This window comes from Echeneis naucrates, chromosome 13 (assembly GCF_900963305.1).
Source record: "Echeneis naucrates chromosome 13, fEcheNa1.1, whole genome shotgun sequence".
In the NCBI taxonomy this organism is placed as follows: domain Eukaryota; kingdom Metazoa; phylum Chordata; class Actinopteri; order Carangiformes; family Echeneidae; genus Echeneis; species Echeneis naucrates.
The window spans coordinates 12,908,841-12,925,470 of NC_042523.1; the positions used below are offsets into that span (position 1 = coordinate 12,908,841).

General features: G+C 39.5%; 2 protein-coding genes across 2 annotated transcripts; one reads left to right on the top strand and one right to left on the bottom strand.

Moving 5' to 3' along the window:
* The first annotated feature begins 18 nt into the window (after positions 1-18).
* On the top strand, positions 19-10,948 carry rab4b (RAB4B, member RAS oncogene family). Its single transcript, XM_029516950.1, has 8 exons — positions 19-174; positions 3,272-3,352; positions 4,089-4,203; positions 4,578-4,640; positions 5,891-6,045; positions 6,154-6,249; positions 6,349-6,525; positions 6,614-10,948. Exons 1-7 carry the CDS (start codon positions 159-161, stop codon positions 6,462-6,464), a joined length of 642 nt encoding a protein of 213 aa, XP_029372810.1. The 5' UTR covers positions 19-158; the 3' UTR covers positions 6,465-6,525; positions 6,614-10,948.
* On the bottom strand, positions 9,694-15,723 carry ap2s1 (adaptor related protein complex 2 subunit sigma 1). The gene is made up of 5 exons (XM_029516951.1): positions 15,582-15,723; positions 14,553-14,702; positions 13,957-14,070; positions 11,762-11,821; positions 9,694-11,196 (listed from the first exon to the last, which is right to left on the bottom strand). The coding sequence occupies exons 1-5, from the start codon at positions 15,582-15,584 to the stop codon at positions 11,095-11,097; spliced, it is 429 nt and encodes a 142-aa protein (XP_029372811.1). The 5' UTR covers positions 15,585-15,723; the 3' UTR covers positions 9,694-11,094.
* Between the last annotated feature and the right edge of the window lie 907 nt (positions 15,724-16,630).

A 16,630-nucleotide genomic window follows, 5' to 3' on the forward strand; every position in this document is an offset into this window, starting at 1 on the left:
GGTAGTGATCAGAGGAAAAGGAAGCTAGGAAGGGATCAAGGAAACCATTAGCATCGTAGATAAACACCCAGCAGAGGTGTGAGCCCAGCGAGCCCACAGCTGTCGTCGACAGAGCGCCAAAAAGGCCCGAGTGAGTCCTCCATTAGCCGAGGGGCAACATGTCTGAGACATACGGTATGTGGTTTCATGCCTGCTCTGCTCCAGCCAACTGACACTTAGCAACGCTGCTAGTTAGCTGGCTAACACGGTTAGCCCCTGGCTAACCTGCCATCTCATCGTGTCTGTGGCTCTCTGGCTTTTATAACTTGGGTTTTTGATGGCATTTCATTCGGAGAAACATGAATGGGTCGAGCGCTTTTGTGCGTGTTGACTGACACCTCTGTCCCATGATGGCGGAGCGCATCGCTTCCTTGAACAGACGGTGATGCACTCCCAGGTAAAAGTTAGCCAAACTTCTGTCACAGATCTCCAGTAACACGTCGATGCATGAAGGGTGTGTTTGCAGACGCTGGGGGAACCTGAGCAGGTTGAAACCGACGCAGAGTTGGTGCTGTGTGTTTGTGGTTGGGAGGTAGCTGTAGGCACAGGGCCTGTTTGAGGAAGTCAGATAGTTGTGACTGATCATGCCTGACTTACCTACAGATCAGCAGGTGCTACGTGCATCCTGGCCACGTTTGCTCACATCCTGAATCGCAGGGCTTCACTTCTTTGTTTACTTCAACAGTGCAATGTCAGATTCAGGTGTATGATTACAGAAGACACGGTCACACCTACCTGTGCGCGCTGACAATGACGCTGGCCACCTGTAAAATGGTCCAAAATTACTATTCTGCAGAAAAACATTCGGCCTGACTCTGTTTTGCTGTATTTATATCACGTTTGACACCGCCAAACCAGTCATTTAGAAATGGCACACCCCCCTCCTTTGCTGTGGTGCCCTTACTAGCATTCTTGTTTCTTTTCTCTGTCATTCTTTGAATAAAACTTCATCCCAATGGGCAGTATTTATATTGAAGTGCCTGTGCTAATGGTAGTCATAATAGTCCTTTATTGATCTCTGTCTCAGTTGCCTGTGCTTTCACTTCACTGTTGACACAATAGTGGAAGTAGTGGAAAAAGATATGAATTTCAGAGCTGTAAAAATCAGATATGTATAGCTGCCAAAATGGCAGGGGGATTTCTTTCCTTTGTTTATATATGAAACTAAATTGTTCATTTCATCTACTGTCACATTTGACAGTGGAAAAATATATTGGTTATTTTTCCTGATTTGCTGAAGAAATTTCTGGAATACATTTGTCATTTATGTGATCTGTATTCCGAATGAGAATCCCATAAATTTTAACTTGCATAGTTTCACAGTGTTAGAACATTGCAAGCAAAATGACAATCATTTTCTGTCTGAAGTATTTCCAATGAGAATATGTTCTCAGAGACTTAAGTAAATTTCATCAGATTACTTGATCATTACATAGACAGTCCAAAACTCCAAAGGATTTACCCCACATACACAAAATATGTCAATTAACAATTTACTATTATATCAAACAGATAAAAACAATACATTTTCATCTTTTTTTAATCTTTGATCAAATTATATGTTTAAAAACAGGCAGTTGTGTTCATTTGCATTGATTTCTGGCCTTTGTTACATATGACGTGTTGTGCTGTATTCTATCAGATGAAATTCAATCTGGCATTCTCCCTCTGTCTCACGCTGTGTTCTCTCAGTAAACAGTTATACAATTAGTAACAAAACTGTAGTTTAAAGTGTAAGTGCCCTTTGCTGTTTTTAGTCGGTAGATTCCTGCCTGAAAGTGTTAAATGTTGAGACAGAGTAAGTGAATGCAGATAACAGTGTTAGTCGGTTCCCTCAGGGGTCATTCAATATTGATGTGAAAGAGTACAAAAGCCTTAAAGGTTGCTATTGAGAGGGCAGCACTGTATTCCTTGCTTCTCATTGCGCTGACATATTGACAGCTTGATTGCTGTATGCAGATCTCACATGGGAAAATGTGATGTCTGGGAAGACACTGAAAAGCTGAGGGAAGCTTTTAAAACAGAGCTGTTCGCCTATGCATCTGTCAGTTCTGCTGTCATGGCTATTGACAATGAGTGGAGACGTAACACTGACTTCCACTGCTGCTAAGGAAAGCTGAAATTGTTTGTTGGCACCTTTTGTTTTCCATAGTCCGTTGCCATGAATTTGACCTCTTGCTCGTGTTACTTGAGAAAAATGCCTGCCTCAACAAACAAAAGTGTACCATAAAGTGGTCTGTTGTGTGTGTGTGTGTGTGTGTGTGTGTTTGTTGCCTGATAAAGGTGGCTCCAGAAACACATGCATAATTAGGGTAAATGTCACAGGAACTAAAGAGCTATCTTACCCAGCCTGTTGACCTTGTGTGGAGCTGAATATTCACCTCGGTGGTAATCTCAACAGCAGTCACTAATCATTTGCCAGGTCAACACTTCTCTCTGCAGAGCCGGCGTTTAAACTTAAACCGAAAATTGCCCACTGCCTTCAAATTCCAACTGAAGCAGACCTCTTGGGAGGAGAGGTGTATTTTGCAATTATTACTTTCTCTCACGGTCTTAGTAACACAACATCACTTTAGGATTTCCTGTTATTCCTTTACTACCACTTTGTGCATCAGTCACTAACACTGACACACATACACACACTTAATGTCCTCAGACATCACTTTATTTCTGGTAGGAACTGTAGTCCAGCTGACATATTTGAATACCCACTGAATTATCTTTGGTCACAGCACACAGATGCTGACTGTACTGACTTTGCATGTCACTTCGTGTGTGTGTGTGTGTGTGGGTTGGTTGAACTCTACAGAATCAGGGCCCCCTCTCAACAATAACAACAACATCTGTGCGACCAGCTGGCCGTGATCATTCAATCCTTGCACAAGTCAGTTGCCTTAAGCCATGTTTAATAACTGTGATTCTCTGGCTGTGGTTTAATGACATGCGTTATTTGGTACTGTCAGTTCCTCGAGGATCCAAACTGTCTTTTTCTTTCTTTCTCTTTTTTTTTTTTCTCCCTTCAGACAAACAAATGTTGGCATGATCACATGCAAGGCTTTGTGATTAGTAGGCTAATTTAAGGTTGTTGAATACTGTGAAAGTGGTGGCTCAATGGGATTAAGAGGAAATCTCAGGATTGTCTCTGAGGATGGAAGTGCAAAGAGCAGCAGGTTTATATTCTCCCCTGACGTGGGTGTTGCATTGATCTCTACCTCCTCTCCTCTGCTTTCAGACTTCCTGTTTAAGTTCCTGGTGATTGGCAGCGCAGGGACGGGAAAATCCTGCCTCCTTCACCAGTTCATTGAGAACAAGTGTGAGTTTTCTGTCTTCTAAACCTCATTAGTCACATCAGAGAAATGTAAATTCAAAAGTGAATTCATTATTATACTGTTACATGCCAATGAGGAGATGGACACTGTCATGTTTGCATTATGGTTGATTTCCTGAGCTCTTCCATGTCGCACATGTTACATAAACACTCCTCCTGAGAAAGTTATTTACAAGGAAGTCTCATTGACTTTCTCGTGAAACAAACTAGATCTAGGTCTACATTTCTAACACACTCAGTAGACAACTATCAAGTTAAACTGGCTTTGTTGGTCCTCCTTTCACAGTATCTATGGAGAAAACACAAGCTAAATATTAGTGTTTTATTTTTGTGTATTTGAAGCCATGAAGAAACTGCCTTTTTACATCTTGTACTTGACAAACTTATACTTTTCTCCTTGGTGTAGGCCAGTCGAACACACCAAATGAACACTGACTTTACCAATCAGAAAGATTTATTGCAGTTTATGGTGGTGTTCTAATATTGGATTGCGTTAAATAGGAGAAATGTACCCAATAAATCTAAAAGTCAGTGTATCAGTTGTTCTCAACTGTGGGAGCAGAGTTTTTATGTTCTATCAGCACCTGTTGTGTAAATAGAACATCAACTGTTTGAGGAGCACATCTTAATTACTGCAAGAGGTGTTAATATGTTCTTGAGTCTGCTGTACTATTATCTCACCTTCTCTCTAGTGTTTTAACTCTCTGTGTTTCTGATGCAGTTAAACAGGACTCCAACCACACCATCGGTGTAGAGTTTGGTTCCAGAGTGGTCAACGTTGGCGGAAAGACGGTCAAACTGCAGATCTGGGACACTGCTGGGCAGGAGCGATTCCGGTAATGGCCTACATCATTTCCTGCTAAGGGGTTGGCGAAGTTTTATTTATTTATTTATTTATTTATTTTTTAAATACAAGGCTAACACGACTTACTGAGCATACACAGTTACCTGGCTGATAATGATAATAGAGTCTGGCTGATTATTACAGTTAAAAGCACTGGACAGGTTGAGAACCCCAAAGAGCTGCCCTGCTAGAGTCAACCCATGGCCACTGATTGTTATCTCCCCCTGCTCTCTGTCTCTCCAACTGTCACAGTAATAAAGACAAAAAAGGATACAAAGTAACTTAAAACATTGGATAGGTTTTTTTTTGTTCACCTTTCTAAGCCAAATGTATAATTCTGACCAGAATTCCTGCATTTTCTCACAGTTCAGTTACACGCAGCTACTACAGAGGAGCAGCTGGAGCACTCCTTGTCTATGATATCACCAGGTAACAGAATCTCTTGTCTGTGGATATACACACACGCACAAGCCCTTCACCTACATTTGATTGCAAGTGGCTAGTATCTCCTAAGCTTGAATTTTCTTTTCAAGAAATGTCAAAATAATCATTAAACAACTAGAAAAAAACATTGTAGTTAGAGGAGCATACCATTTGAGATTCACAGCAGTGATATTTTTAAGTGCTGAAATTGCATCTGGCTGAACTTGAAATCGAAATTTACTGACCCATGAAGCTTAACTGTAAATAGTATTTCACTGCTCCCTTAACTCACTCTATATCGTATACTGTATTGTTCTTAGTCTGTGTGGTTTGAAAAACTATAGAGTTTCTAAACGGTCTCTAGAAATTGTGCAGTTAAATGACTATGTGCTGGGACCAGTAGAGTGAGAATGAAACACCAGAACCCAGCCACAGGCCTGTATTTTACAAGCTTTTGGCTCCAATGGACGGATTGTGAAATAAAGACTGACTCAGTACACTAATGCAGAGAGACAGGAATGTAATAGAGTTTGTGTTTGCAGGGATGCATGCACTTTTGTGGACAGGGAGGTAGTGGGGTGTGGAATGGCAGGAGCTGTGATATAGAAGCATTCTCTGGCAGGCAACAGCAACTGAGAAAGCAAAAGTCCATCATCAAAAGTGTCACCTGAGGGGGAAAAACAGGGAGAGTGGAGGAGATGGGGAAAACAAGAGAGTGAGTGGGAGATGGAGACATTTATCACTTCTCACAGGTCAAAAGGTTAGCAGGGAGATGGACAGGAGCGTAGCTGAAAGGACAGAGTACCTGAGGCAGACTGCAGCTGAGCAGCAGCGTCTCATTAGCATGTGGACAAGGAGTTGTCATTCTTCGGCAGTTTGTTAGAGCAGCTGTTAAACATCTCAGTGTTCACCCTGCTGACTCACATCCTTCTGCCCACCTCACTGTCCTCGTATCACCACGGACCAGGGTCATGTCTCCATGGTGACTAGTGGCATCACAAACAAGTTTCCTAGATAGTTTGACTTTAACTTTATTGTCCAATGGGGCCTTGCAGAAACATTAACTGGAGAAGCAGTGAATTTGAAAAAAGGTTAATGTGTTTACTAAATGATTATTTATATGGTATATAAAACTGTTAAGATGAGAGAACATCAAAATAATTTCTTTTCATTCCATGAAACAGAATTAAGTGATCACTGGTAAGCTGTAATCATTTGTCCCACTATGTTTCCATCTATCGTGTCCTATCTTAAAGCCGGGAGACGTATAATGCCCTGACCAACTGGCTGACAGACGCACGGACACTAGCAAGCCCCAACATTGTTATTATCCTGTGTGGGAACAAGAAAGACTTGGATGCAGATAGAGAGGTGACCTTCCTAGAGGCATCACGCTTTGCTCAGGAGAACGGTAACTGATGTTAAATCTTTTTTTAAGACATGTTTGTCTCCATTATTTTGCCCCCTTACTTTTCTGTTCTCCTCAATCCTGTCATTTTCTCCGTCATTGTCTACTAAGAGCTGATGTTTCTAGAGACCAGCGCTCTGACAGGAGAGAATGTTGAGGAGGGTTTTCTGAAATGTGCTCGCACCATCCTCAACAAAATAGATTCAGGTACACATTTCTTCTGATCTTTTTGCTTCAGTGCATGAAGCTCTGTGTTTGTCCACATATGTCCACATGGCTGACTCTTGATTGTGTTTCATGTCAAAGGTGAGTTGGACCCAGAGAGGATGGGCTCAGGAATACAGTACGGAGATGCATCACTGAGGCAGCTGCGGCAGCCGAGAGGCACCGCCACACAGAATAAACAGCAGTGTAACTGCTAGGGATCAGGTCCCCACCCTCACATCAGCCCACAGGTCCACACAGTCAGGACGTCCCCTCCAGGTCAGTGCTGAACATTACCTGAACTCTTTCTGTTTTCATGACGGCATGTCACTGATGGCCGCCTTGTCTCATTTCTCCCATATCTCAGCTCCAGGTGCTTCTTGGTGTGTGGGACCGTACTTTCTGCAGTCTCACACACCTTGGATCACCTGGATGAGTGATCAGGGAGCTCACTGCAACCCCTGACCACTCATTACTTACCTGAGGGGATCAGCTTTACACCTACGTCTGGACAGGGAAGCCCCTCAGTGTGACCATACAGGGATCATAAAGAAGAGGAGCCTTCTTCTTAGTTTCTTACCAGACAAGCAAAGTGTTGTATGTATGGGCTGCCCTACTGTTGTTTTATATTTGTGCTTTTTCATTCTGGTTTTAGTAGTCTATATGCTTTCTGCATCTGCACGTCACTGTTTATAAATTATTATTGTCAAGCTATTTTTCTCATATTCCTTGTTCAGGCTCATGATTATTCTGGCTTTTGAGTTTTAACATCCATGAAGGCACCCTTCAGTATTTAGCTTTTTACTATTCTTCATTTGAGTTAACTGTACTTCCCATAAAATCAGCTGATCGACAATAGTGACTGAGTGACACTCTAAATGTGACCTCTTATGAGTTCTGTGAAGTCAACTTGCACAGATTTTGGTTTAGAATCATTATATAGGAATGCGCAGATTGAAGTAGCTGCTCAGCAGATTTACCTGTATTTATTTTTCAAATCGGCCGAGCCCAAACTGTAGAACCTAAGACTTAATGAAGTGTGTTTTACTCTGCGGGTCTTTTTGGTTTGCCTTAAAGTGCACTGGTATGATGTTGGGTATTGGCCTTAGTAATATACTTGATATTGTCAATCTACAGTATATAATTCCCAGTCATTATATCTCTGGGTATGATCCACTCACTCCTCTACATCCACATAGACCTGTTGGTCAGGTTAAAAGCACAAAAAAGAGAAACATTGCTCTTTATTTTGCTCCAGAAGCCTCAAAGTCTGTAGATTTGTATTATCATGTTCAAATCCTCACATCTCTGTCCCATCACAATGAGATATGAAAAAAGGTAAACAATCTTTGCAAAACTAATAATGTTTTTGACTCCTCCTGCTGGGCCTTTTCTCCATAACTTCCCTTTGATTCATGCTGCTCTACATGCACATACTGCATAAGGGACGTCACAGGAAACCACAGTTGGTTTTGCCTCAGTGCCATGTTTGGAAACTTTCATGCCGCCCACCCAGTTCCCTCATAGAGGCTTGACATTGTTTAATCAAGTAAGGCTGTGTCTTGATAAAAGTCAGGATTCTGTGTTTAACCTTCCAAGTAGTTTTAATTTTTGTTTCTTAAGAGCAGAAGTAGCTCTTCTCCGCCGCACAATGTTACTGAGTGCCGAGCTGATCCAGATGTTTTGTCCTTAGAGTTGGCCCTGTGTTGACCTAGAGAGAAGCAGGGAATTTCCACTCAAACATGGTTTCCTCTCTAACACTGACAGTATGGCCTGTGGTGCTGCTGGAGGAGAATGAGGTTGTAAGTTAATAACTTTATTCTTCACCCTATTGATGAGTCAAAGGTACTGCCTCTATCTGAACCACTGAGAGAACAGGTCAGAGTGACCCAGCTAAGAGGACATGAAAACAAGCCTGCAATTTATGTCTCCTCAAATGTTAGCATATGGCCTCCCAGAAAAACCATACGCGTTTAAGCTCAAGTGAGCCAGCACACCAAAGGGAGGGAGACATGGCAGGCAGTGCAAACAAAGGATGGTAAAGAATATCATGAGACAGATGGCCAAAAAAATGTTTTCATGATTTATTAGCATTGTGTGATAGTTTGTCTCCCTCTGCAAGTGCACTTTTACTTTTGAATTTTCTGTTTTGTTCTGTTTATATGCTGTAACTATAGAATTGTACATTTTATTTTACTTGAACTATACTGTAATAAAGATTTTAATTGTAGATGTTTTAATTTTTTACTGAATAACAACTGAGACCTTTAATTAGATTTCCGCGTGTCTGCTGTCACAAAGGAAGACTGTCTGAAATTTGGTGTGCGTGTTTGTTGCTCACTGCTGATGCAGAGGTAACGATGAAAGGATGCTGACTTCCTCCCATCTGCAGAGACTCTGATTACTCATAGTAACAAGTTCTGTTGTCATCTGTATTCAGTAATTGGCTGATCTCAGTGGCTGAATCCTGTTGAACCAGTGGCTTGCATTCATTTGTATTTATTGTACAGTTCATATGAGGCATTCTTTAAAATAGCCATGTGGCCAGCATTGTTTTCACACTTCTCGTACGTTCAATCTTATGAATGCAGTCCAACTCAGTTGTTGTTTAGTAACTGTTATGTAATCAACCTTAATACTACTGTACATCACAAGTAACCAATGCTGTAAATAAGATTTGTCTATTGAGGGTGAGTCATTGATTGTAATGATTATGCAATTCCCAGTAAACTGCTTCTTTTTTCAGTTAATCCCTTGGATGTTAATGTTTATACCTGTGTCATTTCTAAACTGTTGTGGGTCACTGTGTAAGGTACTACAAGAGCCTACATCCTGAATATTGGTAAATCTCATGTGTTTCCACGTTTCTTATGTGCATCATTTAATTACATGTCCAGTTTATAGCCTTGTTGAGTTAATTGAATAATTGAAGCTGCCTGTAGTTCATTTGTCACATCTTCTCTTTTTTTTTTAAAGTAAGATCCTTTCTCTCAGGCAGTTAGGGTGAGGTTAGGATATCAGGACTCCCATGATGAAGAGTAAATGCCCTCCTTGTCCAGTTGTCTGGATTTATGTTCCCTGGTTGATGGAGTAACATCTAAAGTGGTTTAATGTAGTTGAAGTGGATATATCGACAGATTTATTGATTGGAGACAGGCTGTCAGAATGACCTCATAACCAAATTGCCTAGTAAATTGTGGAAGAGCTGATGCTTTGCCACTAGATGGTGCTAAGATAGCGGACAGAAAAACCTACAGTAGTTTAAGGCTCTGGCACTTTGAGGTGGTGTTTAGTCTTTTTCTTTTGTCTTGTTAAAACTCAATCAGAATAGTTAACATAAAATATGCTTCAAAAAGCAAAAATGACCAATTTGGGGAAAAAGTAGTTTCAGAGCTTCTTTTTAAGAAAATTCCCTTTTTGTATAAGATTAATCAATAACAGTCGATGTTAACGTAACATTTCAAATGTTTATTTACATATAAGGGGACATTGATATAGTTAGTTGAACTGGAACAGTAACACATACACACATCTTCCACCTACAAACTCACTCAAGTGGACAAGAAGGGAACAGTAAATATTTCACTATTGCCTAATCGTAAAAAAACAAAAACAAAAACAAAAAACAGCGACATTTGAAACACCCTTCATGACTGTATATGGTTAGATTATGTCAAGTATTCTCAAAAATATTGAAGTCCAGTAGAGGGAAATTAAGTGTTTTGTTTTTCATGTTTATAGGATGAATTTAAAAATATTTGCTCAAGGGAATTTATGGATATTAAACATGTAAATGCTGCTCAGACCGTTATAGTGAGAAAACCATTTTTTCTGGAATGATTGTGTTAAATTCACAATATTCAACACACACAAGATGCGCTGGTCTTTGGTCTGAGTGCATTTGTGTCTTAAGTGTTTTGAGTGTGACCAACAAGCACCATATGAGCTGTTTGTAATAAAATTATCAGAGAAGCCATCTGAGCTGATATACCCTGTTTATCATCAATCAGCCATGAGGATGTCTGGCACAGCACAGGTTACCATAACACACATCAAAGTGGCTCTCATCCTAAGTACACTCCATTCAATTATGAACTTGCCGTGCTGGGTCAGTTGCTCTGAAGTGCTTCCTAGTTTTAGTTCTCTTTCTCCATGATTCAGATTGAGCAGTTGAGCCTTGGTGACTAATACCACAACACTGGTAAGGTCCTTCCTTACAGTGCATGGGTTTAAAGAAATGGTTGCAGGACTGTTTTAAGTTCCCAGCACACTTTGAATCATTATGGGAGGACTCTCTCTCTCTATATATATATATATATGGGTCTTGTTAGTCACAGTAGTGCCATTACATCAATGTTGAGGTTTAATTAATGAGAGGGAAGGAGAGAGGATTGAGACACTGATCGCACTACATCGGTGTTTCCATGCTCCATGGAAATAAATGCAATGACTACCTAGAAGAAATAACTCATTTCTGCAGCCTCTGGCTTTGGGGAAAGGGAACAGGATATAAATCCCACTGTAACTCATCTGGTATATGAAATGTTGACATGTTGAAGTGTTGGACTGGGTTGAATTAATTAGCAGTACAACAGGTACAGAATATGGCAACATGTCGACTGTTTTAACAAAGGGATTAATTGAGATTCTACATTTTTATATATATATGTAAACAATATTCTATCTAACACCCCATCCTGAAGTTCTGTGAGTGTTGGCTCTGTAGAGGCAACATAAAAAAACTAGGGGGAGGGGGGGGGGGAGTCTTTTCCAGAGTGACAGGATTGAGGAGCAGGTTGATTTAGGTGCCAGGGCAGCAGATTCTTGGGAATGCAGGACAGATGGTTTCTACTCAAGCGACTGGAGCATGAGGAGCTGCTTGAGGACCTTGGTCTGACTGGTCTCCCTGATCTCCCCTGCAAGGAACATCTCATCCACCACCGTGTACACCTTAAAGTGCAGAGAGAGGATGTGTATTAGACAGCAGACATGGTTCAACAATGTCATCAAAAGACAAACAGATTATGGGAATTAGGGACTGAAACAGTGGACACACACCACAAACCACATGTTGAAACTGAAACCAAAATGACATTATTGTCTTTCCCCGACATCAGAGGTTTGGGATTTTTGGAAAATTGTCTCATACAATGTCGAGTCATCTTTCAGCCTGTGGTCATTATTACTCAGTGCCATGTCTGTGTCATCAAAACACAGAAATAACTGCTGGATGACTGGAACGCTCAGGCACCTTAGCTAATTAGCAAGAACACTGGCAGCAGTTGGGTGGGGGTGCAGAGGTGTTTCTTACCTGGCATTTCTCTTCATGAAACATATATAACATCATTTCGATGAATGTCACTGAATGACACTTCCAGTTGTAAATATTACAGCAGTTGCCATGGCAGCATAATAAAAGAAACATATTCTCTTCTGCATTTTGTCCTCCTGTGCTCTTTCTGTTTGATCCAGGTGTTTATAAAGTAATCTTCAAGGCAAAAGTAATCTTGCCTACCTTGTAGAAATTGAACACAAGATCCAATTCACACACATTGTGAAAATACTCGTTCAGCACCTTGAATAAAGAGAGGAACAATTTAAAAACATTAACACACACATATATGCATATACACGTATATCCATATGTGTAGTTAGAGTCCATCTATGTGGCAATTCCTGACCCTTTGTGAAAAATTTGCATCAGTGAATGTTCAAATAAGCACCATGAATGTCTTGTTGAGAGCTGATTTGCAGCTCAGCTGGGTTTATCTCCACGAGTACAAGGACTCGAGTAAGAGAGGATAATATTTCTATTTCTGCTTACACATGTGAGGCAAGTTGGGGGGGCGAAGAATGCTGTGTATTTCAATATACATGTACATGCATTCCTTCACAGTCAAACATTACATGAAGTGACCTTCAAACCTGAGCGCTGTGGAGAGAGAATGATTTACTGTTTGTCTGAGCCCTACACAAACAGTAGGCCTTGTTTTAAGATCACAGTTAACGCTGGTACTGGTTGATTTTGAAATGTCAGAGTTAATAGAACAAGTTCTTCCACAGTAATTTACAAATTGAGTGTTGGGATAAGTACCATTGAGTTGTCTAATGCCTCAACATCATCATCAAGATACAGAATAAACAAATAATTATGCTGATTAATTAAACCAAAAAATAATTAATTTGTAAATAAAATAGGTAAGATTTAAAATATATATCCATCATTTTAAAAGATTACACCAAAGACAACATAATTTGTTCAATTATTACCAGTCAAAGTTAATATTTTCAAATTACTTATTTATTGTTTATTATTTATATTATTTATCCTGATGTTAATAACTCATCTGACCATATCACCAAACACATATGGCCCGCAGCTATTATCAGAATTTTTCCTGATAACTTGTATTTATTTGATTGACACGAAAAAAAGTAGCTTGACTGATTCATGCCATCTACAGCATTTTAAAGGTTACATTTAATTTTTCACATTTTTGTCAAGACATCTCATGAAAAGGGCAAATCCAACAATGTATTAGCCCATCTCGCAATACTGGCTGTCAGCCCTAAGCCCCTTTGGTCCCTACTGAAGACAGAAGTCTTTACAAACAAATTTCAAACACATAGTTTGATTTTTAAAGACTTGGTAATTTCCTTACCTGGGACTCTAATGTTAAATGTCAATCAATCATGATTGAATGTGTAAACTATTGTCTATAGTAAATTAAGGCATGTTTAGTATTCACACAAGGAAAACAGTGTGTGTAGAACTGCCATAAAATAAAAATGTTCACTGACATTTTACTAAAAACAGTCAAGCCAGTCCAAATAATTTAACTGGCTTTAATTATTTCAGGACAGCAAAAAAGTCAACGATGCAGAGAAATTATATATCAAACTGTGGCTACACAGAAAATTTGTTAAATGGCATCAATTCATTGGTAGAGCTGGGATGAGATTCATGGAATTTGATGACAACGAGAAAAAAGACTATCACCAGTTTTATCCTTCAAGTCACCTTCTAAAACTTTTTAGCCTAGGAACTGGAATGATTATGCTTCAGCTACTTAATACAAAGGGACAGTTGAACCAATTTTTGGAAAGTGGTATTTGTGCCAATGTCACAATAATATAAAAAATAAATTATGAGTATATCTGCAATTCAGAAAACACAGACGTGTTTTGTTCAGAAGTACATGAACAAGAACATGACACCATCGATTTTATGTACTGAAGCTGGTCATACAGTAACTCAAACATATAGCACAAGGAAACTGAAAAAGTTTTTATCTGACCAAAATCCTTGCACATAAAAAAAAACAGTAGCTCCCAATTACTCAATCACAGTAAATTTTATTTTATGGCATTTTAATGACATGCTTTAGCATTCTGACTTAAACGGACAGTTTAGTTACACTAAATGCTTAAACTGTGTCTCATCTCACTGTCAAATCATTCAGGTACTATAAAGCTCTGGTAATTTATGGTGCATCAATAGTAAACGTGAGCAATAAATAAAGCACAATTAACTGTAATCTATGCCTCTCATAAGGGCGCAGGTTTAACAATAAGAAGCTGTGAGAAATGAAAGGACTGAAAACTATGTATTCATCAACATACATTCCTGAAAACCATAAGACCAGGAGAATCTAATCATCATAGTTGACTTATTAAATCTACATGTCATGTGGTTTGTGTGTCAGTTACCTCTACAAAGTTGTGGATTCCTTCAAGGTATGCCAAGTTGTTATCAGTCACATCCACACAAATACAGAAGTATAGTCCAGCATAACGCCGGTAAATGATCTTGAAGTTTCTGAACTGTAAGAATAACAGAGATAAAGCATCTCAACATATTTGTTGCTCTCATGTTATGATGAAAACAGCAGATTTACTTGGGCTAAAGCTTCCCAGCCTTAAGACCACACACACACACACACACACACACACACACACACACACACACACACACACACAGTGGATTTAGAATAACTTTGGAACAATATACAAAAAACTAAAACAAACTAATCAACCAAGATTATGGTTGCCTTAAATTGTGATTTATTGTTTAAGAATGCCACCCAATTGTTAAATTGTAAAATTGTTCAAGTTCCTTACAAATACCTAGTTGAAAAGCTTATAATGTAAGACACTCGATTAATTTGCTGTAAAGTCACCATAACAGAGATCAGTTTGGTCTCAGCCATTATACTGTGCTCCTCGACAGAAATTATAAAAAATCTCCTTACTTAGAAAAAAACAGCAGACCAAACTCATGTGCAAGATACTAACTAATACCATACCTCCACAAAGTTGGTGTGCTTGGCATCCCTCACAGTAACCACAGCATGCACTTCCTCAATTAACTTCTGTTTTTCGTCATCATCAAACTGCATGTACCACTTGGCAAGCCGTGTCTTCCCTGCTCGGTTCTGAATGAGGATGAAGCGGATCTGCACAATAAGAATAAGGAAATGCCATTACAATATGAAACTCTGCCTTTACTTAAGTCTTCACAGATAATGATGAAGACAGACAACTATGGGGAAAGAAAAATTGAACACAAAACAAAGGTTTCAGGCAAAATCAATCATGGATGGTGGTTATGTAGCATGCACTGTAACATTACTTTTTTACCATTTATACTCAGGTACTTAAAACGACATTTCTACGATAACTCAGTATCAGTCCTTATGAATATTTTGAAGAAGTACAGTTAATCATCATTTACGTTAATAGCATGTCAGTCTGAAGGTATGATCTTATTTACAGTTTTACCTGGAATCTTGAAGACAGTATTTATAAGGGAAATAGAGCATGAAGCTGAAGGATTGGTAATTTTGTTTGACTTTGTTCACCATCGTAGCTAACTCCTGCACTAGGTTGCCGAGAATTAAATGATCGGACTTAAACTATCCAACTTTAATAGTTACTACTGATCATCGGCTTACAATATCACTTACGTTAAAAGTGCCAATCGCAAGCCTATTCACTCATATTTGCGGAGCCTCTTATTAAGCAGTACAGCTATTGATTGAAGTCAGCATTAGCTTTAGCTAAATTGGAAGCTAGCATTAGATTCACCACGCCCGTTTCTGATGACAGCATGACTAAGCAAGACAATTGACAAGGTAAAATGACTGACACGTGATATATTTCAGCAAAACCACACTTAGTAAAACATCGTGACTTCAGTCTGGGGCCTTAGCCTGTTAAGCTAAATTAGCTAACTAACTACCTTTAGCCCGTCGTTTACCGACTAACAGAATGAATCTAGAGCTAACGCACTGTTGTTGTGAAAACAGCACAGTGTCCGTCTGTAACATATTTACCATGTTCGTCTCCTGAATATGGACCTTAGACAATCCACAATAGCAAGTTACAGAGAAATTATGCTACAATTTTATATAAACACATCGGTAATTTTTCGACCGCTCGTCCGCTATCTTGTGAGAGCTAACAGGAAGAGCATAACGTCACTAAATTGCGCTGCATGGTGGGTCTTGAAGTTTTTGTTGGGACATTCAGAACAGATTGACTGTGATGGGGCACTACAAGAACCAGGATCCCTCTGACGTGTGTCTTACGCGAGATCACATGAGAAGCAAAGAGGACGTTACTATTTTTTTGCAAAACCAGTTTCATATGAGATTAGTACACACACATTTAATTGTGTGGATAGATAACGTCAACAAACCATTTTTCCCCATTGAATCTTATTTATCACATAAATTTTAAATGAACGACATTCAACGAATTTTCACTAAATCGAGTCCAGCTAAAGGAATAACAATATCAAATATAACACACTGAAGTCTGTAGTCTAAGTAAAATAACATTTTGTAATAAATAGTTATTTGTTGATGGAACACTTTAAAATTGTGTGTCAGTGTGTTGGGTTACATGTAACCTACCACGATTGTGACACACCTCAGGATTATTTTAATCCAGTCTACAGAATGTAAAAATAACAATGTATATTTTCAGCCTGTTGAGGTCAAATTATTTGCGGTTGTTTTCTGCAGAGCAAGGGATCAGAGTTTGTTTACGGGTCTGCTTGGACAGCCTAGTCACCGCAGAACATTGCCCAGACAGCTTGCCTCTCCGAGCGGTCAGGGCGTTTTGGGAGTCAGAGGGGGATGGGGGAACTGTGATTGTCAGGGATTGCACAACTGTGAGTGGAGGAATGTGCTTTCCCTTGGGACCCAAAAATACTTCAGCTGCAAAACAGAAAGGGTTGAGTTAAAATGGGAAAGGAAATAAAAATGAAAGGCAAAACCAACTTGTGAGTAAATGAAAGTGTGGCGAGCTACTCTTCTGTATGATGTTTGCAGCTGTGTTTTTGAACTGATGTATCCAACCTTAGTCTTAGCGGTCGTTA

Coding starts and splice junctions, on each gene's coding strand:
- rab4b (XM_029516950.1), top strand. Junction 3,353..4,088: donor CCAGTTCATTGAGAACAAGT/GTGAGTTTTCTG, acceptor TTTCTGATGCAG/TTAAACAGGACTCCAACCAC. Junction 4,204..4,577: donor GCTGGGCAGGAGCGATTCCG/GTAATGGCCTAC, acceptor ATTTTCTCACAG/TTCAGTTACACGCAGCTACT.
- ap2s1 (XM_029516951.1), bottom strand. Junction 14,071..14,552: donor AGCACACCAACTTTGTGGAG/GTATGGTATTAG, acceptor TTATTCTTACAG/TTCAGAAACTTCAAGATCAT. Junction 11,822..13,956: donor GAATCCACAACTTTGTAGAG/GTAACTGACACA, acceptor TCTTTATTCAAG/GTGCTGAACGAGTATTTTCA.